The following is a 21,008-nucleotide window of genomic DNA, read 5'->3' as shown; positions in this document are numbered from 1 at the left end:
GCATGAGCTCTTACTGGTAGTTCCAGGGAGTTTTACTTAGTACAGCAAAGATTTTCATGTCCAAAGGACAGGGCAAGCTTGCACTGTAAAGCCAAATGCTCCCTAACCCAGACAAAGCAGTTAACACCCACATGGAAGGAGCAGAGTTCCCACTACAACTCCATTTTCCGGGGAAGAGGTCACCTTTCCTGCCTCTCATCAGCATGTCTGATTTACAACAAAATCATCTTTTCTTGGGCCAAGACCTTGTCTGTTCTTATGTTCTTACAGTCCAAGCCAGAGACCAGGGAGACAGAAAGAACATAAGAAAAGGGGTTTTCCCAGGCTCGTGGTTATAGCTCTTGCTCCAACAGCCAGAGAAAGGTGAGGAAAAGGGAGAGCTTCACCTCTGCTCTCTCTTTATGATTCAAATAAATACAGGAGCTGGTCTGCCAAGCCCAAAACAGGTCTAGGCATTCATAAAAGCACAGCTCCATGTGCTCAGTGCACTCATGGACATGACTCCAAGGCAAGCAGGCAGCTGTAGACAAGTTTAAAATAACTTTGGCTGCGGATGCCAAGAATTAAGACTATGCTCAATATAGGAGAGAATTTATAGTCCCTGGCTCTGGCTCTAGGTCAGCTTTCTCCCTGCAGCAGGGCCTCCCAGTTCTGCAAGAGGCTCCACAGGGTAATTTTAACCTGTTGGAGATAAGACTGTGCCCTCTGGATTCACCTCCCCTGCTTGGAGCAAGGAGACCCTTCAGAAGGGATGTGCTGCCACCATCCTCATCCTCCCAGGCTGGCATGAAGGGAGTCAAGGCTCAGCAGCTCTGCCTGATGCCCATCAGAGGATGCTGAAAGGAGACACTACTTCAGCCCCTCCTCCTCCTCTATGCCTACAGTGCTTCAAGCAGAGACCACCAGAGTGGGAATCACTACATGGTGCTCTCATGGTGTCAGGGGAAGGGCAAACCAGCACTGGACAGGGCTGAAACTCTGACCATGAGCCCTTCAGCTTTTCTTTCAATGAAACATAACTAAAAACTGGAGGCAGTTAACACCATCCAAGCCAAACTGTGATGCAGGCAGCCAGGAGGTGGAGAAGCCAGATGGCCCTAGCACCCCTCAGCCTGGGGAAGGTCCCTGGGTATCCTTCCTGCAAATCCCTGCTGTGCCTCCACCCATCCCAACAGTACAGGCAAGATTTACATGCCCACTCCAGGCAGAACTCCCCCTCCTGCTCCAGCCCAGTCCTCCCACAGCCAGGGCTCAGAGAACAGTGCAATGCCAGTGAGGAGAGGTAGGAGGAAAAGGGAGCCCTTCCAAGAGAAAGGAGGTCAGCTTGCACCAGCCATCTGCCATGGAGGACCCGAGCTGAGGGAGCCCTGCAGGCAGGGGGTGGCTCTGCATGCTGGCACCTGCAAGCCCTGGCGATTGCCCCATCTCCCCCCGCAAGAGCCGTGCAGAGCCCTGGGGCAGCAGCTCCCACTTGCTGCTAACAGTCAAGTATATACAGATGCAGCCATGGGCAAGAGGCCACAGCCGTGCATTGCAGTCTCAGAGAACATCCAGAGCAAGGAGGGCAGGGAATGCCTCCAGCACCCCACCAGCAGCAGTGCACAGAGGACCCCAGCTTCCAAGTCCAGCTACCGAGCCACCAATAACGTGAGGCCCGTATTTTAAACATCTCTGCTCGTCTTATTCTAGCTTATCCTACTGTGTGCTAGTCTCCTACTAAACAAAGCTCTAGCCGTGTCCACATCTAAGCCACTCATCCAAGTGACACTATGTAACATTCTCTGGTTAAGTACAAATTGCATGAAAAACGTCTTTTTTCCCTTTGTTACTACAAACCCACCCCCCCACACAAAAAAACCAACCCCAATATCCCAATTGGAAAATAGCTCCCCTCCCCACCCCTCTTAAAAAAAAATTCAGAACAAACCCCAGAGGAAAAGCAGGCAACAGGAATTTTCAATAGCATCATCAAGCTTAACACTGGGGAGGCAGCCAGCCAGGGAGGCCAACAGCATCACCAACTCAGCTACTGGCAGCAGGAGGGCTTGAGAGGATGGATGGCAGCACAGAGGTGGGCTCTGCCACCAACACGTGCCACACTCCTCTCCTCCTGCTGCCCCAAACCATTAGTTTTATGTTAATACTTCATTAATACTGTCTTATTTCCTCTCTGCCGGCCCAGCATTGGAGGGCTGGAGATCTCTACCCAAACCAACACCAAGGCAAGAGAAGTGACCCTGTGTGGAGGGGACTTGGTGGCCACAACTGGTGGCTCCCACCTACTCCGGCAGCACCGAGTCAGGCACCACGGTCCCGCACACCGATCTCCTGCACCCAAGCTCGCATGAAGCACATGACAAAATGACACACCCCTTTCCCAAGCCCTGGCCATGCTAGAAAGGAGTGGGACAACAGGGAACAGGGGCAGCGCAAACCCGATACAAAGTTAGCTTAAAAAGTTAAAATGTCCCATATGCACTGAAAACAAGCCAGGCTGCGCTAGGACCCACGTGGGATGCTCTAGCCTCACCACCCCGGTCCTTGGAAGAGTGAAAGCCTCACCCCTTCAACACCAGCTCTTCTCCTCCCGGCCCCAGGGGAGAAGCTTCCCGGGGCGGCTGCTGGCACACGCCAGGATTTCTAGGTGCGAAGCAGTGAAGCAGACGCATCCCCTCCTGCTGTCAGCCCGGCAGCATCCTCATTCCCCTCGGGGCCGGGGTCAGTGCGCCGGCTCCCCGTGCACACGGAAGCGGTAGATGCACGTGTACTCAGGGTGGCCCCAATTGCTCAGCACCCGCAGCTCCACCAGCTGGTATGTGCCCACGGAGTCACCCTTGGGGAGGAGGGAAAAGAAAAACCTGAGACCCTGTGGGCTCTCTAAGGCTCAGAGACCCCAGAGGCCCCATTTTCTTCTCTGGGGTCAGATGCTCCAGGGGCAAAGCATTTACCTCCAAGTAAAATGTTTGGATGGGGTCGCCATTGTGGTCATAGGTGAACTGTCCAAGGAGAAGGCCCTCCTCCTCTCCTTCTTCTTTTAAGCCCTAAGGAAGGGCAGGGAGGCAGAAAGGGAGAATCAGGGGTCATCAGAGAGGGAGATGAGAGGTCATGCACACATCCAGGGCAGAAGAGGGAGAGGGAGACACAAGTGTGCCTGGCCCTCACTCCTGCTCTTCCAGGACAAAACAGACAAATGGGAACAGGGACCAGTGGGGAAGGATGAAGCGGGGGAAGACCAAAAGTTACATCTACTCAAGCCCCTTTGTCCTTGTGTTCCCCCAAATTCTTCCTGAAATCCGGTGCTGCCCCTCTCCCCACCAGTATTAATTATTTATCTTCTTCAGGGTAAGACCAACCCCCCCGGAGCATCCTACAGCTAGGTGTGGGGTTTGTTAGCCATCCCTTCCAGTGCCCTCCCACTGTGTTCCCCCCGCAAAGGTCTGGGCGAGGGCACTCACATAGACTGCAAAGTCCTTGGGGGCACTGGGGATGGTCCCCTGCGGTGAGAGGGCTTTTGGGATGTGCTCCAGTGTCACGGCCGTGGGGCGGATAATGCCAGAGAGGCGGATGACAGCAAAGCCCTGGGAGCCACGAAATGCCCAGCAGTTCCCAGGGTTGACGTCTGGCTACGAGCATGGAAGTGAAACGCCAGCAATGTTACCACCATCAGAGTCATTTCTCTCCCACCAGCCTGGCTGCTGGCTTGGAGCAACAGTCAAAGGCCAATAAAAGCCCCATGAGAACCAGCCCAGTCCTCTCACTCAGAGCCCACCTGCAGGATGACACGGGGGGACTGTGAGTGGTACCACAGGGGGATGCCAAACAAGCTCAGCAGCGCTGTCCGTGTCTCGTAGGTCTCTGAGCAGCGAGTGTTGATCACACTGGCCCCTGGCATGAGAGGGGATGGCAGCAGGTGAGCTGCAAGCCAGGATCCTGTGGTCATCTCCCCAAGGATCATCCCAACCACCTACCTGCTGACTCGAGGGCATAGTCAACCATCCCCACACGGTCCTCGCTGTAGCGCTTCAGGGCCTGGCCCACGATGAGATGCACTTGCTGCAGCGGGAGCAGAGGGCACAGGAGAGTGACAAACTGGGGCAGGCATCCTGCCCCTCACCCGCCTGCCCCTGCAGGGACAGAGGGTGCAAGGACCGTCCCGCAAAACAGCCAGAGGATAGAACAGCCAGGGGATGAATCACCGTGGCAAAAATGAGAGGACACGCATTTGGCTGGGAAGCCTCGTTAGAGGTTGCTAAAAATACTCCGGGGGAGAGGAGCTGTGCAGTGAAGGGGCAGCACCCAGGCATGCTGCACTTGCCTATTCCCAAGAGGGGCTGGCCCAGAGGGAGGAGAGCTGCCACCAGACACAGCCTGACAGATCACTCAATCATCTGCTGGTCCCTCCTACCCTGTCCCACAGGATTGATGGGAGCTCCCCTCACCCAGAAAAAGAGGAGATGGCTGGAGCATCCATCTAGATCCAAACCCAGCCTAAGGAGCTAGGACCCTGTAGCACCACTTTGGGTCTAAACTTTACAGACTGCACAAGTTTACACAGGCTATGGGGACTGCTAATCCCAGCTTGATCCCTCCCTCTACTACCTCCACAGGGAATTGCCAGCAACTCTTTCCAAAGCAAGCAGGCTCATTTTTTCCCCTTGGTGTCATTCTGCTGAAATGCTTTGCACCAAACAACTCAGCAGCGCTGCTGAAGAGTGAGGATAAGCAAGATGCTCCACCCATGGAAGCTTTGTTGGCACCTGTCCCACATTCTGGGTGAAGAATGCACGAGCAGAAGCTTGGATTTTAAGACAGTAAGAGCCTTGCAGGGCTGCAGGTGTTACCACCTGTGACCCCTTCCAGAGCACAGAGCAAGCACAGACTGAGAAGGGGGTAGCAGAGGAGTTTCAAGGTGCTCTTGCATCCTGTGAGCCCAGGATCAATATCCCAGCTGTCGGGATGTCCCAGCTGTCCCAATGCCTCTGCCATCCGCCAGGCACACATCCCAGCCCCTTGCACACACAAAGTGGGGCACAGTCCCCATCCCCACACCTGTGGTCACCTCATGTCCCTGGGGCTCAGGCCAGTACCCACCTCCTCAGTCACTCCTGCAGTCTCTCCTTGCCTCAGGGCCACTCCAATACCAGCCTGGGCATCCCGTGCTGACAGTCTCCGGTCCTCCAGGACTTTTGCAAGGATCTTGTGTTCCAGAGCCTGGAGTTCTGCTTGCAAGTCTTCCCGCTGGAAGATGAAGGCAGCGGCACCATCCTGCTGGGACTGTGACAGGAACCTACTCATCCACACTGGGAACTGTGCTTCCACCTGGAACGGTGCAGACAGAGCTCAGCCCTGGAGCAGGGACCCCTGCTTGCCTTTCTGCCACAGGCTGGGGACCAAGGACTCACATCAGCCTGCACTGTCTTCAGCTGCTCCAGTATCCCCTCCACGTGCTTCCCCATCACCTCCTGGTCTAACTTGAGGCTTGCCAGCTCCCTCCTCAGCACTGCCACCTCCTGCTCCAGCTTGCCCAGCTCCTGTCGGAAGGTCCCTCGCAGGTTCTCCTGCACTGAGCTGTGCCAAGAGAAAGGTAACAAACCCCCATGCCACAAACTGGAGGAAGAGGTTCATCCCACATCACCTATGCTCAACCCCATCTCCAGACCCAGTTTTAATTCCGGTGGCAGTGACCTCTTCTACTGCATCCCTTGGGAAAGCATCCTCAGCTTGCCCCTCATGTGAAGGACCACATTCGCAGTGATGCTAAACGACAGCAGCAAAGGTCATTTGCTGCCATTGCTCTTGGAGCCCTGCTGCCAGCCACAGAATCACAGAATGGGTCAGGTTGGAAGAGACCACAGGGGTTCATTTGGTCCAACCTCCCTGCCCTAGCAGGGTCACCCCAGAGCACATGGCACAGGATTGCATCCAGACAGTTCTGAACTATCTCCAGTGAGGGATACTCCACAACCTCTCTGGGCAATCTGTTCCACTGTGTGGTCACTGCACTGTAAAGAAGTTCTTCCTCATATTCAGGTGGAACTTCTTGGGTATCAGTTTCTGCCTATTACCTCTTATCTTATTGCTTGGCAGCACTGAGAAGAGCCTGGCTCCAACCTCTTGTCACTCTCCCTTCAGCCACTGACACTGATGAGGTTCCCTCTCAGTTGTCTCTTCTCAAGGTGAGCAGGCCCAACTCCTTCAGCCTTTCCTCCTAAGAGAGATTCTCCAGTCCCTTCATCATCTCTGTAGCCTTCTGCTGGACCAGCTCCAGGAGCTCCATGTCTCCCTTGTACTACTGAGGAGCCCAGAACTGGACACAGCACTCCAGAGGTGGCCTCACTAGGGCTAGGTAGAGACAAGATCACCTCCCTCAACCTACTGACAATGCCCTTGCTAATGCACCCTAGGATACCACTTGCCTTTTTGGCCAAAAGGGCACAGTGCTGGCTCCCACACACACCCACGCATGTATCCTTCCTTCCTTTCCCCCCCACATTATGCCTCTTGATCTCTCCTTTGTCCCAAACCAGGGCTGCAGACCCCTCCTAAGCCTGGCTGAGGGGAATTCACCCAGCTACCTGCCTGCCCCTAAGAGAGCAATGGCCTTGCCCCACAGCCAGCATTACCTCTGCCACTCGGAGTTCAGCTCCAGCAAGCGCGCTTCCATTTCCTACCAGGAAAGGTGGAAGGGGTGAGACTTGTGACACCACTGGTGAGGGTGTCCTGTCCAGGTACCACCACATGCTTGTCCACTTACCTGGGAAGCTTGTGCCATCTTGCCCAGGCGCCCATCTAAATCCCTCTGTACCTGGGCTCGGAGCACATCCAGCTCCCCCTGAAGGATAAGGAACAGGGTGGAATATCAGAGCCTGGCCCTGCACACCCCCTGCACACCCCTGCATTCCCCGTGTCACTCACCTGGAGGTGGTTGGCCATGTCGGTGTGGAGATGCTCCTTCAGCCCCGCGTCCCGGCGGCTCACCAGCCCCTCCAGCAGCGCAAGGATGTCCCCTGGGGGTGGTTCTCCCCCTGCTGTCACTGCTGCCGCCCCACGACGCAGCTCCCACCGTGACAGCTCAGCCTCCAGTGCTTCAAAGCGCTTCTCCAGGGACTGGAAGCGAGCCAGGAGTCGGTGTCGCCCCTGCAGCAACAAAAACAGGGTGTGATGCAGCCCCCCAGGGAAGTGCCTGCTCCACAGGACCCCTGTGAAAGGGGAGCCTGACGACCCATTCCCCAGAGTCAGTGGCATCTTATTCATCTGTTGCTTTCCCCTGCTCCATCCCAGGAACACCCAAAGAGTGAGATGGCCACAGGCTGGGGGAGCCAGTGTGGAACCATCATCTGCCCCACTCTCCACCATTCCTCATACCCTGGAAGCAATTGTTCAGCCATGGATCACACCGTCCCAGCTTCTCCCTGCAAGGCATTGATCCCACCTGGGTCACCACCATGCCTTTGCTGAAGCTTACCTGGTCCAGCGTGGTCAGGTCCCCTACCCCAGGAACATCGGAGGAGGAGGAAAGTTTTCCAGCTCCCCACCATGGGAAGGAAGGCAGGCTGAGTGTTGATAGTCCATAGGGGTAGAAGTACCAAGCTCCTGGGCACAGAAGGACGAGATGGTCAAAACCACAGGCTGGTAATGGGCCACAGTAGTGGGCAGGGTGGACATGCAGAGGCTCAGCCATCAGCATCTCCAGGGATTACCAGGAGACACTGGCACGGGGATGCAGATGGACCAGGCTACCAGAAGCCATGAGCACTGATCTCTAGGCCATCCCATCCCCCAGCAATGGCAGTGGGATGCTCTGCACTGCCCCAGATCTCAGGGCAGCACATCAAGGGAGGCTGGCTCACCGTAGGCAGCAGCAGCGAGGAGCAGGAGGAGGAGCAGCAGCAGCAGGGACCTCTTCAGACGTGGGTATCGCCTGGAGCACAGAGAAGAAAGAGGTGCCTGTAGGACTGCAGCCACCTTCCATCACCTTTGGATGGGGGCCACAGGGAAAGCAAAGATGACAAGACACCCACCACCCCAAACGTGCCTCCCCTTTCTGAGGTTCTGCAGGTTTTCCCCACGCTCCCCCCATCCTGGTGTCCCCCCCAGCACGCTCACCTGGAGAAAGGGACGCTGTTTAGGCGGGAAGCCCTGCCGGTGAGGCGGCGCCAGGCCCCTGCCAGCCCCGAGAACAGCCACCCCATGAACCGAACTGCCAGGAGAAAAAACAAGCCTCAGGAGGGGTCCTGGAAGAGATGTCCCCTCCATGCCTAAGGGTGGCACCACAAGGGGATAAAACCCCTCCACCCAAACACGGAATAGCACACACACAGCACCCAGAGAATAGGGATGCTGACTGGCAAGACCACTGTTGCTAGAAGTGCCCTGCCACCCCTCCACTGACCTGGGGAGGTGAACACTTGCCAGAGGAAGGAGCCCACCCGGGAGGCTGCACTTCTTAGACCTGACCCGGAGCTACTCTGGCCTGAATAATAGTGACCTGGAAAGGAAGCAGCAAGTCACCAATGCAGACAGCATCCCAGTGTACTGCCCAAAGCAAAGGCTTTGCACTGGGGGTGGCATCTAGCAGAGACTGGCAGCACACTGGGTACAGCCAGGCACTGGGGATGCCTCCCCTGCATTCCTGTCACTACAGACAGACTAGAGCATCCCTACCTGCATAGTCGTCCTCTGAGGAGTACCCAGATGAAGATGTGTAGGTGTCGTATGTCTTGCTCTCTAGCACCCCATTGATTTTACTGGACTCGGTGTCTCCTGTACCTCTTCTCCTCCTGGTGGAGAGCTCTCCACCTGCCCCCAAAACACAGCGTTAAACTGAGAAATCATCCACCATCACTTCCACAAGGGGCAACCCAGTTAGCCAGCCTAGGCAGTTGCCCCATCAGTCTCCAGTGTCCAAGGAGGTTCCCAGCTGCCCTAGGAGAGTGAGAGGGCTCACCCCAGTACGTGCTGCTGTCCAGGTCATCATCCAGCATGGAGGTACCCAGGGCAGCAAGACCCCGGCTGCCCCCTAGGTAGGACTCGCTCATCATGGACTCGCTATAGTAGGAGGTTTGGGTGCTGGGGGCGGGAGAGAGGCGCTTTGTGCTACTCGATTTCCTCCTGATTGTCCTGCGGGAGGCGAGAACAGGTTCATCAGACTTGTGTGGTTACAGCGTGGCGGGGGTGAGGGAGGGCACCTATGAGGGGAACTGGGGAATTCACCCCAATCCCTCGACTAGCATCACTTCCCTCCACACCGGATGGCGGCAGCTTTCGGAAGCTGCAACCTCTGCTTAGCGGAGGCCTCCCGCCCGTCCCGGGCATCGCTTCCGCTCGCACCGCTGCGGTTTTCCGGCACTTGCAGCGCACCTCCCTCCTCCCTCCCTCCCTCCCTCCTTCCCTCCCTCCTTCCCTTCTCCTTCTCGCCATCCAGCTGCAGCCGGGAGCTGGGAGCTGGCACCCGGCCACCCACGGCAGGCTCCAGTGCCGGGCCCGTGGGGACGCAGCGGTGCCTGGGCAGGGAGCGCGGGGCTCTGGCCGGAGCCGGGGCACAGCCAGTGCCAAGGCGGCCATGCCGGAATGCGTCGGGCTCCCCGTCACGCTCCCTTCTGCGAGCTATCCCCACAGCCCACCCAGGAAGGTGCCCGGTCCCTTGTGCGGGATGGAATGCCCCGCCCCTGTCAGATTTGGGCAGGGGGAACCCCCCACTCGTTCCCCCCACTGACCTGCCGGTGGTCTCCTTGAAGGGGAGCTGTGTCCCACCCAGCAGAGATGTGCTGCTGCTGCTGGTCGTGGCATCATCGTCCCCGGGGTAATAGCGGCTGGTGACAAGGCGCTGGCTGCGGCGGGACATGGCGGCAGCAGGAGGGGGCCTCGGCTCACCTGGGGTAGGGAGACGGCCGCGGAGAGAGAGAGAAGTGTCAGTGGCAGGTCCCTGGAGGGACGCACCCAGCGGGATCCCACCCCCGGGGACCCTGTGGTCCCCACCCCTGTGGCAGAGGTCCCGGCCCACACCGAACGCCGTCCCGACCTGGCGGCCGTGGGGTCCCCCAGGATGGAGCTGCCTCCCTCCCTGTACAGGGATCCCCGATAAACCCCCCTCACCTCCTCTCCTCTCCGCGGACAGGCTGTCCCCGGCCCCTCCGCGCCCCCGGCCCGACACACCTTTCTTCCCCCAAGGCCCCGGTGCTGACCCGGCCCGCCCGCAAGCCCCCGGCTCTGCCCCTCGCAAACCCACCGGCAAGTGCCGCGCAGCGGGGAACGATCCCCGCCGTCCTTCCCGTCAGCTCAGGCCGCTCTCGCCGCCGCCGCTCCCTTTTGTTTTGCGGGGGAAGGCGGCACCCGCCTCCCCGCCCTCCCCCCGGGCCCCCCCGCCACCGCCCCGCCCCGCGGAGAGGGGGGCAGCCACCGCTCCCCCGGCCTCTGGGGACCTCTTCTTTATCATCGTCATTACTGCTATGTATTATTATTATTACCGCCACTGGCATGTTCTTTTTATTTTATTTTCATCATTTTGGGGGTGCCGATGATGAGGTCCCATCTACGCTCTGCTGCCCGCCGAGAATTTTCCACCTCCCCAAATACCTCAGCCCTGGGCTTCCTCCCGCCGTGCCCAGCACGGGCAGCAGCCAGCCCACGCTGCCAGCCAGCCCAGGGCATGGGTGATGCCAGCCCAAAATGGGAGCTCCCAGGTGCAGGGCTGCACCCCAGCCCCGTTTGGGCTTTGCTGGGGTAGCTGGTTTGCTGGTCCTGGTAGGGTGAGAAATCCCCGCACCCTACGCACCACCCGACACGGCCGAACCTATCCCTGGGGCGTGGGCAGCCCCACTCGACATCCGTGTGCCCACGCCGCCTCGACTGGGCGGGCGTGTTCTGCTGCTCCCTGGGCCACTGGCTCCAGACACCACGCTGCCACTGCTCTTCCCCACGGGCGGCTGGCCAGGCTCGTCAGGGGCTTGTGAACCAAACCGGGCTGCTCCCGTGGGACCTTGAACCGCTGCGGCACAGCTGGGACCTTGTGCAAACTCGCCGGGCTGAAAAAAACAGCCACCCTCCCACACCCCGCGTTTTTAAATCTGACGGCGCCTCGGAAAAAGATTTGCCTGGGGGGAGCTCTGAGAGTCAGGGCAACTGGCCACCCGTGTCTGGACGCGGATTTTAAGCTATGTCTGTGGGGCACAGTGCAGGAATGGTCCCCTGGCTTTGGTACAGAGCAAAAGGGTATTTATATAAAGAGTTTAAAAAATACGAAGCTGGCAGAAGGGAAGGAACCTATTGCAAAACAGCTCTGAAACCTTTTCCTCCGTGTGCTGGGCTTTGGGGCACAAGCCAGGGCAGTGGCAGGAGGACGTGCTGTCAGCATCGGGGGGAGCACACTGCAACAAACCCCGATTCAGCGTCCCCAGCCCCGTTGTGTAACACAGACAGATCCTCTTTGTCTCCCTTTTCTTTTTTTTTTTTCTTCCTTTTGAGCCCATTTTTTGTTCCAGCCAAAATCCTTGCCTAGCTTTTCCAGCTCCATCTCCCACTGTGCCAGCTGCCCTTTTTCACCTTTTCCCGTGGCTTCCCATCCCTTTGCAAGTGTCTGTCTGGGACAGAGGACATCTCCCCTCCCCAGTGGCACCTTTATCTCTGGCCATGCAGGTGGCAATCCCGTGTCCCGACCTGGGTACACTGGCAGTGGCTGTCACAATGGCACCTGCTCCAGCTGACCTAACCCTGCGTGGATTAACCCCCCCGGGAGGCTCAGGGGATAAGCTGGGTGCTGAGCCACCAGGCACTAAGTAGGGTGCATAGCCCCGGGTCAATCCATCCCCTCTTTAGGAGCCACATTTTGGGTGTGAAAGGAGTCAGTGGCGGTTCCTGGGGGATTTGGGAAGATGTTGTGAGGGGAGTGGGGTTTATCCTTGCTGCATCCCCGGTCCCGTGGAGGAGGTAGTGATGTCAGAGCCATGGGAATTTTCGAGTGGGTGTGGGAAGACTGGGGCAAAGATAAGTGGTGTGTAGCTGGGAGCTTCTGCCTCATTTTCCCCACAACAGCAGTGGGGAGTCTCAGCTCTCTTTTTGGGGGTCACCAGGGCATCACCGTGCCTCGGCACGTGGTGGGGGTGGGGCAGAAGGAGATTGCCAGCTGTTCCGGTTTGGCAGCTCTTTCTGGGGAAAGGCAGGAAAAATCCCTACCCTTTCCTAAAAGGCTTTGGAGGGCTGAAGTGACACGTCCAGGCACGTAAGGACAGGCCGGGGCTGGGAAAGCAGCCTTGGTGGGGAAGATCACAGCTCATGTCTTCTCCACTAGGCCAACCTTTTTATTTAAATTCCCTCCCTGTCCCAGCTATCCTTACAACCTGCTTTCCTGGTTCATCACACCACCAGCTCTGACACCACCAAAAGCTGATGCTACACAGAATCAGAGCTGCACATCGATCCCACATCATCCTCGGCAGCACAGTAAAACAGCCCAATCCAGCAGGGTAGCCAGCCCCCCATCACACCCATGACCCCACATCATCCACCAGCACCTCTTCCTGGTGGGCTGCCGTGGCCAGGCAGTGTCCCACCACCACCAGCACCTTCCCCAGGCGCCGGTCCAGTGCCTGCAGGTGGGGCTCAGCCAGGACAGGGGCCAGTGGATCTGTGGCCAGCGCCTCACGCAGCACATCACTCAGGCGGTAGGGCTGGGTGGCCAGCAGCTGCAGCCGCAGGTAAGTCGACTTCTTGATGCTGCCAGAGATGAGGAGGGAGAGGTCTCAACAGGAGGAGCCTCTCCCCAACAGCAGACTCGGGTGGGCGGTAGCCCCTTACCTGCAGCATTGCTGGAGAGGGGCCAGGATGGATGGTTCATCCCGTGAGTGTGTGCCGAAGCTGGGGGTGAGGAGAAGCCCATAAGGATGTGTCAGGGTGGCATTTCAGCAAGGCTGGAGGTCTCCCCCCACTCCTTTGCTGTGATTGCTCCCCCTACTCCCCAAGTTTACCCGCGACCGTTGTCCAGGTGGAGCAGGAAAGTGTCATTCCCAAATTTCTCAAAGGTCTCGTAGTGGTGCCGGTCCATGTTGCCTGTGGTGGTCCAAAAAATTTGCCATCAGGTTGTGGGCTGGGAGATAGAAGCAGGGACACAGAGCACTCTCCTGGTGTGAGACTGAAACCTAGAGCCTGGGGAAAAGAGTTGGAGGCACCTTTAAGGTGTTCATTTGGTGGCCACGGCCATGCAGGGAACTGAGCAGAGACTCCACGGCCTCCAGGCCCCTTCTCATCCCAGCAGCCCCACATATGGACAACAGTGGCAAATGGAGCAGAAGTAATGGCAAAGACATGGCTGGGTGATCAGGAATGAGGAGATGGGAAACTCTCCCAGACAGATGCTGGTGAGGGGACAGTGCAGGGAGGAAGAAGTGGCCCAGGGATAGGAGAGGCAGCAAGAGCCCTGGGCAGCATCATCTTCACCTCTAGCTCTGCAGGGGCTGCATGTGAGAAAGTGCTGGAGGGTGCTTCCCATGTCCAGGATATTCAGCTGGGGTCTCCCTGGAATCTCTTCACCTTCGACTTCTGCCTGGGAAATGCCCTGCTGGCATGGCCCCGTGCTGTCATTATGGGTAAGACTGCTGCTTGGCTGCAGCCTGAACAGCAGTTTGGCCAGCAAACCTCGCAGGGCATAGTACCACGGGACACAGAGCCATCAGGGCCTCTTGGTCCTCAGGGACCTCCACAGCTCCCAGCACAGGCACAGAGGGGCTCACCCATGAGGAAATCGAGGATCGTCATGTCGATGAGGTCAAGGAGGCGATGGCCGCTGTTGTAGGGTGGTGTCTCTCGCACCTGAGCGCAGTAGTTGGGATTCAGCTCCCACCTGGTGGCAGAAGCCGGGGAGGGAAAGGGGCTATGAGAGCAGGTGTGGAGAAAGCCCCTCCCATCCCATGGCTATGCTGGCCCATGTCCCCGCACTCCCTCGTGCCCCGTCTCACTCAGCCTTCTTGCTCTTGTGGTAGGAGCGGCGCCAGGGGCTGCGCCAGGAGCGGCGCTTGGCCAGGGTCTTGTCAGGGAGCAGGGCAGCCATGGAGCCCTCCAGCCGGTCCGGTTTGCCACAGAGGGCGTGCTCGGTGGAGCAGTAGTAGGAGCACTCCCCGTAGAAGCAGACGTTACCCGCTGGCCATGGGGACAAAGCAAAGGTTGACAAAGAGAAGGAAGGCAACGAGTCTGTGACCCCCAGGTAGAGTGGTCCAGCAAGCAGCCAGGGAGGATGCTCCATGCACGCTGGCCATGTGCCACCAGCAAAGCAGTGGCAAGGGAGGCTGTGAGGAACAAAAGCCTGTGGCAGGGTACCCATGGGAGCCGGAACAGTCCCCAGCAGGATAGTTTGTCTGAGTGCGGGGGGAGCCAGGGGAGCAGCAGCCAGCTCCAGGTGGCCATAGGAGAGGACAGAGAGCATGAAAGGTCACCTGGGGAGATGAAGAAAGTCTTGGCCAGTTTCTTGTCTGTGGTGATATCCCAAATTTCCTTTGTTATGTTGACCAAACGGCCAGAAACTGGGGGGATTCGCCGGAAATCCAGGATCCTGAAACACAGAACTTGGAACCATTTCTTTCTGACCTCAGCTGGTTTAATAACAGTGACTTATTAAAACTGACAGGAGGCACAGGTACGCCTCACAAAAGGGAGCAAGAGGTGGGATGAAGGAGCAGTTTCTCTGGTGATTTGCCAGTATGGGAGGGCAGGGTTGGATGCAAAGCTTCTGCTCACCTGTCCAGGTGGAAGGCTGCAATCTCTGCATTGTGCCGCTCAAAGTCTGAGAAATAGAAGAAATCAATGGGGGTCTCCTGGTCCCGGGTCTGCCTGGAAGGAGAGGGGACAGTGGGGGCAACCATCGTGGATGGGATTAGTTCCAAAGCACCACTTTGTATTCACTGGTGACACTGGAGACCAGACCCCATCTCTTCCTGTCACTTCCTGATGTGGGCGGCTCTATCCAGGCTCCCATGCCAGGGCAACCCCTGCCTCCAACTCAAGGGTGGGGAAGCCCCCGTGGACTGGAGGCTGCTGGATGGTCCTCATGGACCACCTTCTTCTTTCCACCACTGGAGGTCACTACCCCATCACAAGCTGCATCCAGCTTGCAGCAAGCACCACCAGGGAAGGCAAGGGAAACGGGACCATTCTGCTCGCCTCAGTTTTGGGATGGAGGTGCTGAAGCGAGGCAGCACATGAAGCATTTCTCCATTTCTCCCTCCATAGTCCCCTCTGGCCACTCCTGGCTATCTAACAGGACCATGTGGGCGAGGTATACGGTTGTCCCAGGCTCTACTCACTTCATGGGCTTGAAGAGGGCCTGCCCATAGTTTGGGAATGTCATGATCAGCTTGAGCTGGGTCCCGCCGGACTTCTGGACTGAAAGGAGGCACATGGGGATGAGAGAGGCAGGCAGCAGGCAGCAAGGCAGGGATGTGGACAGGGTGCAGGCAGGGAGGTGGTACCCGAGCTGATGATCCTTTGCGTGGCCAAATCCCGGAGGAGCATGGGCAGCAAGGGGTCCCGGCGGGGGTACAGCTCATAGCGGTTGATGCCGATGTGGAACTTGAGCCAGGTGGGGTAGGTGTCATAGGCCGTCTTCCCTGTCGGGAGGAGCGTCTCGGCTTTACTGCTGCTGACCCTGCAGCCCGACAGCCACCACCACCCCAACAACAATGACAGCTTTTAGTTGGGACAGGATGGGTCCCGTGTCCCCGGGCCCTTCCTGGGAGCCAGTGCGTGGAGGGTGAGGTGGGGAGAAAGCCCAGAGCAAGCCCTGGATGGGTTCCAGGTTTCATGGTAGTGGAACCCCCTGCCCCATGCCTCCATGGGGCTCTTGGCACCTGGCAGATCCCACCCAAAGTCGGTGGCCAGGAAGACAAGCATGGCCGGATGGGACACAATGTTTTCCCTCCGTCCCCCATGGAAAATCCCTGTATTGGTCCTGCTTCTCTTTTCCATGGATTCATTTCCCTGCTAGAGCAGATAATCTCATTGTTTTTCCCTAAGGGCCTGGCTCCCGGGAGTACAGTCTGCTACATCCCTCCATGTGCTTACTGGGGACATATGTGTGAACACAGAACAAGAATGGAGAAGCATGGGCTTCCCAGCCATCCCCAGCACTGACCTGAATTCCCATCCTCAACAACGCATTCCCTTCGGGTGGGTTTCCCCAGAGGGATAAGTTTGGGTTAGCACTATCCCAGTCTCTGTGCATCCTGCAAATTTGCAGTTTGCTGGCATTCAAGGGAGCCCCCGGAGGTATCTGCCCCACCTCTGTGCTAGCACACACTGCCACTGTAATGGGACAGATAGCCCAGGGCATCTATAATCCAAATCCATGTCTCTTTTGAGGAAAACACAGGCTATGCCTTGATTTCATCAAACCAGACCCAAGGCTACCCATAGGTGGTCTTCAGAGACAAGGCAAATGCCCGTTTGTGGAAACCAGCTCTTAAGCCAGCTCCCCGTTCTAGCAGGCACCACTTTTGGAAGTGGTTTCCATAAGGAAGCTGCTATGTGTTACAATGCAAAAGCTTTTAATATCTTCCCTTCTAATTAGAGGTTAGTAGTCCAAAGATAAAAATAGACAGCCATCAGCAGTGAGCTCACCATACGGCTGAGCCTAAAGAGATCAGGCAATATATCCTGCAAAATGCAGGACAAGAATGGTCTCATGGTTAGAGGTAACCTACATTGCAGGCTTTGCATCTCCAACATACCGAGAGAGGGGGATAAAACTGGTTAGAAATCTGGAGCAGGGACTTCCTCATATACAGAGAGAGACACTAAGGGCTATTCTGCACCGGGGAAGGGAAGGAGCTGAGATCACCTAATAGACATCCGTAATACAATTAATAATTCAAGAGTGTCCTTTAGCTTTGCTGTGTGCTACAAGCTTTTGGGTAGCAGCTCAAAACTTCATGGCTAGGAGAGGATTTGAGATATGAGAAGAGCATGCTTAGCAGTGGGGGCCCCTCTGGGGTAGGATGCTGATCTACAAAACGAAACTACATGTTCGCTCCCTGCTGCTTGTCCCCTCAAACCCACATATCTCCCAAACGCAAGCTAGGGTTGAGCTTGCTCCTCACCATTCGTCACTCCCACTGCTACGCAGGCTGAACTTCTCCATGGGGTTGATGATAAACAGCTTGTCTTTCTCGGTCACCTCTGGAACTGGAATGTTGTAAAGAGGATGCTCAAAGAGTGCTGCCAGCTTTGATCCCTTGGTCCATCCTGCATTCCCCTCTTCGTGTTGCTGTTGTACCCCTGGCTCTCCAGCCCTCAAGCGCAGCCCCGCTCTCTGTGGATGGGAACTTTTCTCCAAGGAGCCGTTGCTTCCACTGAAATCCTGAAGGATTCGCAGACTCAGCTTTTTGAGGCCAGTTGGCATGGGGCTGCCCACAGCGTCTGATGCCTTCATATCACGGCTGCAGGGCCTGTGGGCCATGGGGAGAGCAAAATCCATCACCAGGTGCACGAGAAGGGCCAAGAGCAGAAGAAGGAGAAGGCTGGTTTTAAATTTCCTCTGGAAAAGCGTTTGCAGCCTGCACCGCATCCTTCCTCATGCAAAACACTCAGCAAGGGGTGGGTGCCCACACAGGGTTAAAAATGTTGGTGTGGCTGCAGCCTCTGTGCAAAAATAGGAGAGAGGTTTCCTGGATTTAGAACATCGCAGCAAAAGAGCAACTGGTGCAAGGGCAGTGTGGCAGGAAAGATCTGTCACCACAGCACCTCACAGTGTGACACCACGAGGATGGGACAGGAGGTTGTGGTGGGGTTTATCAACACTGATAAGGATCAAGCTGGCACTGCCAAGGTTAAAGTGAATGGGGCAAGTTCCAAATCAATAACTGCAAGGCTGGCTCAGGGACAGCAATGGTTGCAGATGACTCCCCACTGTCCTGCCTCTCTGTGCTGTCACCTGCACAGGGCTGCAGAACATTTCCTTGAATACAGGGCATTAAAACGGTTCTGCCCCTCTGCAGCACACACCCTGCTCAGCACTATGTAGCCCCATTCCCCAAGTTCATCATAGCTGCACTCTCAGAATCCAGAAGAATTTTTTTTCCTCTTGCTTGGCCATATAAATTTTATCACCCTCCATCCATTGAAAATCAGTTGTACTCAAACCTCCTCTCAAAAACCACTCAAACTAGAATAAAACAAAGGGGATATGAGCATTGACATCACTGTGAGGGGAAATGCTGGGCAGGCAGTGTAAAGAAGGGCTACCAGGCAGGTGAATTTCAGGGGCAGGGATGTTCCCAGGGCCTCTAAATCAGGTATGGGAGACAAACAGGCAGGATGGGGATATTGCCTTGGGCATCAGCACAGAGGGGCAATGCGACCCACTGAGTGCTGGGGAGGACTGTCAACTTGTGGGAGGGAAGAGCATTTATTTTTACAAGAAATTAACTTTTTCAGTGACGCCCAAAGACACAGAGCTGGGATGTGTGCACAAAAATGGTTCATGACTTGTAGGGTGGAGCTTTGTATTTGAGAAGGGTCAGAGAAGCACAGGACCACCTGCAATAAGTCTGGGGGCTGGGGTACAGTCTGGCACAATGTTTCTTTTCTCTTTGATCTTCCAAGGGACGCAGAAGGCACGTGAAATCCCATATATCATGCAGTCCTTCCTTGTCGCGTGGTGCACCGGCAGCCAGCTTGGAAATGCTCACTCCCAGCCAGGGAGAGCATGATCATCAGCGGGCAGAAGGGGATATTTTGCAGACCCCCTCCTCTGCGGCCATCCCTGCGCTACCCTCTCCGCACGGTCCTGTGCCGGCTCCTGCCGCGCGTGTCTCGGTCCCCGCCCAGGCGGCGCGCTGGGAACGCGGTGTCCCGGTGTTCTTGGCTCGCGTGTCCCACGGCGCGACAGTTGCCTGGAAACCGCCTCCGGCTGACACCATCACCGCCCCAGATCCAGCCAGCCCGCGTTCCCGAGCCTTCTGCTAGCAAGATGGCCGGGGAGAGCCGGGGCAAGCGAGGAGGAGGAGAGCTTTCCAGCCCGGCTGGCGAGCTCGAAGCCCCGCAGAAGGAGCTGGTGGAGGGGAGCAGATGGCTTCCCTGGGTGGGGGAACAGAGTGTCTTGCTCCGGGAAGTTTGCTGAATTCAGTCCGGACACACGTTTCAGACAGAAGGCCCCTAGGAGGGGCTGTAGCTAGAACATGGGATCATTAGGTCATGGCTCAGAAAAACAACAGCCAAAACACCAACTCCGTGTGCTAACTGATCGCATCAAAGGAGCTGGGCTCGGCTCCCGAAGGAGAGCCACGGATTTCATTATTCCAGAGCCAGCCCTGAAGAGAGGGAGACCTCCTCCTTCCAGTGCCCCAAACCAGCTCCAAACGGGGCTGGAGGGGATAGAAACCTCCTTCTCATATTCTAGAGTCAGATGGGCAGAGGGACCCTATGGGCTGAAGCCACCCTACTGACAGTTAGCCCCATTCCCAGATAATGAACCTTGCAATCCTACCTCCTCACCCTGATTTAGCATCCCATTGGAAAGCAAAGGCAGGGGGCTTAGGTGAGGCATTTGCCACCCTTAGCACTTCAATGCTGGCATTAAATATTAACCAAAAGATTTTTCAGCGAGTCAGACATGAGCCTGCAGCAACAGAGAGGAGCTGCAAACCTTCAAAGTCTGCCCTGGTCACCTGACAAGCACTTCCATGTACCTTGTTGCCATGACATCATCATAGAGACGTGGTTGAATTTGCACCTCTTTCTTCTCATCTCCCCCCTCCAGCTCTTCCTCCATCTTCCCAGCAGGTTCGAGTCACCCTTGGGGCGGAGGAGGAGCCCTACATCCGAGGACATTTTCACTGCTGGCTCCAAATCATCGGCAGCTGATAATGATGTTCCCATCTCTCCTCAGCAGGGAGGGATGAAGTCGTGAGGCTCAGCCTCTGAGCTACTATCGCAGCTTTAGGGGATGGAGGGATAGAAAGAGTCATTTTGGCTGCCACCCATCCATCACCCTGCATTTTTCATCTCATTTTCTACATCTGACTCAGCCTGATGCTTTGATGGGTAATGTCAGCAAGACACAGGAGGGAAAGAGAAAAGCAAGCAAATTGTTGCCAACTTTCTCAGCTTTCCACTGAAAATCCGTAAGGAAAAATCCTTCAGCAACTGAGAGCAGTTTTATAGTAAGAAGTAGAGTGGCCTTAGAGGCTCCAAAGCCTCATAGAATCATAGTTTGGGTTGGAAGGGACCTTTAGGGGCCACCCAGTCCAATGTCCTTGCAATGACCAGGGGCACCTTGAACTAGATTGTATTGCTTAGAGCTTCATCCAACCTGTCCCTGAATGCTTCCAGGGGTGAGGCACCCACCAGCTCTCTAGGCAACCTGTTCCAGTGTTTCACCACCCTCATTCTAAGAGACTTCTACCCTTCCCTATATCCAATCTAGAATAAACCTCTTTTAGTTTAAAACCTCTAACCCTTGTCCTATCACAACAGGCCCTGCCAAAAAGCCCCTCTCCAGCTTTCTTGTTGACACCCTTTAGGTAGTGGTATAAGGTCTCTCCAGAGTTTCTCTTCTCCAGGCTGAAGAACTCCACCTCCTCAAGCCTGTCTTCATAGCAGAGGTGCTTCAGCCCTCTGATCATCTTCGTGGTCTCCTCTGAACTGGATCCCGCAGGTTGATCAGCCACAGAGGTGTCTCTTACGGGAAAACACAGGATAAGGGACCATCTCTGACCTGTAAACCTTACTCCTCTGAAAATTACAGGTATGCCCAAAGATGTTCCAGCTCCACAGCAAAAGGAGTGTGAAAGTCTTTTCTAACACACAGGGGCCAGCAAAGCATGGCTCAACTTGCAACAGGCAGGACAATTGATCTGATTGAACAGTTGCCTCAGGGCAGGAGCTCTGACACACAGCCACATTTTTGGAAGCCGAGGCTTGTGCTTTCAGGTACAATGCCAATGAAGGGAATGCAAACCAGCTAACAAGGGTTTGCTCCTCATTATAACTCCCTGTAGGAAAGCTGTTACCCTTGTGAATAAAAA

At 56.2% G+C, this 21,008-nt stretch overlaps 2 protein-coding genes across 2 annotated transcripts; both read right to left on the bottom strand.

Annotated features, from left to right (window-relative positions):
- Nucleotides 1–1,934: 1,934 nt before the first annotated feature.
- On the bottom strand, nucleotides 1,935–10,331 carry SUN2 (Sad1 and UNC84 domain containing 2). Its single transcript, XM_014885334.2, has 18 exons — nucleotides 10,229–10,331; nucleotides 9,717–9,873; nucleotides 8,948–9,120; nucleotides 8,665–8,799; nucleotides 8,393–8,488; nucleotides 8,107–8,200; nucleotides 7,851–7,921; nucleotides 7,466–7,593; nucleotides 6,916–7,137; nucleotides 6,755–6,832; nucleotides 6,624–6,667; nucleotides 5,403–5,568; nucleotides 5,092–5,319; nucleotides 3,969–4,053; nucleotides 3,770–3,885; nucleotides 3,456–3,623; nucleotides 2,949–3,041; nucleotides 1,935–2,833 (listed from the first exon to the last, which is right to left on the bottom strand). Exons 2-18 carry the CDS (start codon nucleotides 9,842–9,844, stop codon nucleotides 2,720–2,722), a joined length of 2,139 nt encoding a protein of 712 aa, XP_014740820.2. The 5' UTR covers nucleotides 9,845–9,873; nucleotides 10,229–10,331; the 3' UTR covers nucleotides 1,935–2,719.
- Nucleotides 10,332–10,743: 412 nt separating this feature from the next.
- Nucleotides 10,744–20,320, bottom strand: LOC106858515 (extracellular serine/threonine protein kinase FAM20C-like). The gene is made up of 11 exons (XM_014885227.2): nucleotides 19,671–20,320; nucleotides 17,082–17,622; nucleotides 15,456–15,631; nucleotides 15,291–15,369; nucleotides 14,725–14,817; nucleotides 14,424–14,539; nucleotides 13,950–14,130; nucleotides 13,725–13,834; nucleotides 12,963–13,044; nucleotides 12,793–12,852; nucleotides 10,744–12,711 (listed from the first exon to the last, which is right to left on the bottom strand). Exons 2-11 carry the CDS (start codon nucleotides 17,546–17,548, stop codon nucleotides 12,477–12,479), a joined length of 1,599 nt encoding a protein of 532 aa, XP_014740713.2. The 5' UTR covers nucleotides 17,549–17,622; nucleotides 19,671–20,320; the 3' UTR covers nucleotides 10,744–12,476.
- Nucleotides 20,321–21,008: the final 688 nt, after the last annotated feature.

Source organism: Sturnus vulgaris, chromosome 5 (assembly GCF_052056855.1).
Source record: "Sturnus vulgaris isolate bStuVul1 chromosome 5, bStuVul1.hap1, whole genome shotgun sequence".
Classification (NCBI taxonomy): domain Eukaryota; kingdom Metazoa; phylum Chordata; class Aves; order Passeriformes; family Sturnidae; genus Sturnus; species Sturnus vulgaris.
The sequence above is the reverse complement of the archived record's forward strand: the minus strand, read 5'-3'. Positions and strand labels throughout refer to the sequence as shown.

What these genes read in the sequence shown, in the direction of transcription:
- LOC106858515 (XM_014885227.2), bottom strand. Translation starts at nt 17,548, where the DNA reads ATGCGGTGCAGGCTGCAAACGCTTTTCCAGAGGAAATTTAAAACCAGC. An exon ending in GCCCTCTTCAAGCCCATGAA is followed by an intron (nt 14,818 to 15,290) that starts GTGAGTAGAGCC and finishes CTCTCCTTCCAG; the next exon opens with GCAGACCCGGGACCAGGAGA. An exon ending in GCAGCCTTCCACCTGGACAG is followed by an intron (nt 14,540 to 14,724) that starts GTGAGCAGAAGC and finishes TCTGTGTTTCAG; the next exon opens with GATCCTGGATTTCCGGCGAA.
- SUN2 (XM_014885334.2), bottom strand. Translation starts at nt 9,844, where the DNA reads ATGTCCCGCCGCAGCCAGCGCCTTGTCACCAGCCGCTATTACCCCGGG. An exon ending in GCAAGTGTTCACCTCCCCAG is followed by an intron (nt 8,201 to 8,392) that starts GTCAGTGGAGGG and finishes TTCTCCTGGCAG; the next exon opens with TTCGGTTCATGGGGTGGCTG. An exon ending in TCCAAACATTTTACTTGGAG is followed by an intron (nt 2,834 to 2,948) that starts GTAAATGCTTTG and finishes CTCCTCCCCAAG; the next exon opens with GGTGACTCCGTGGGCACATA.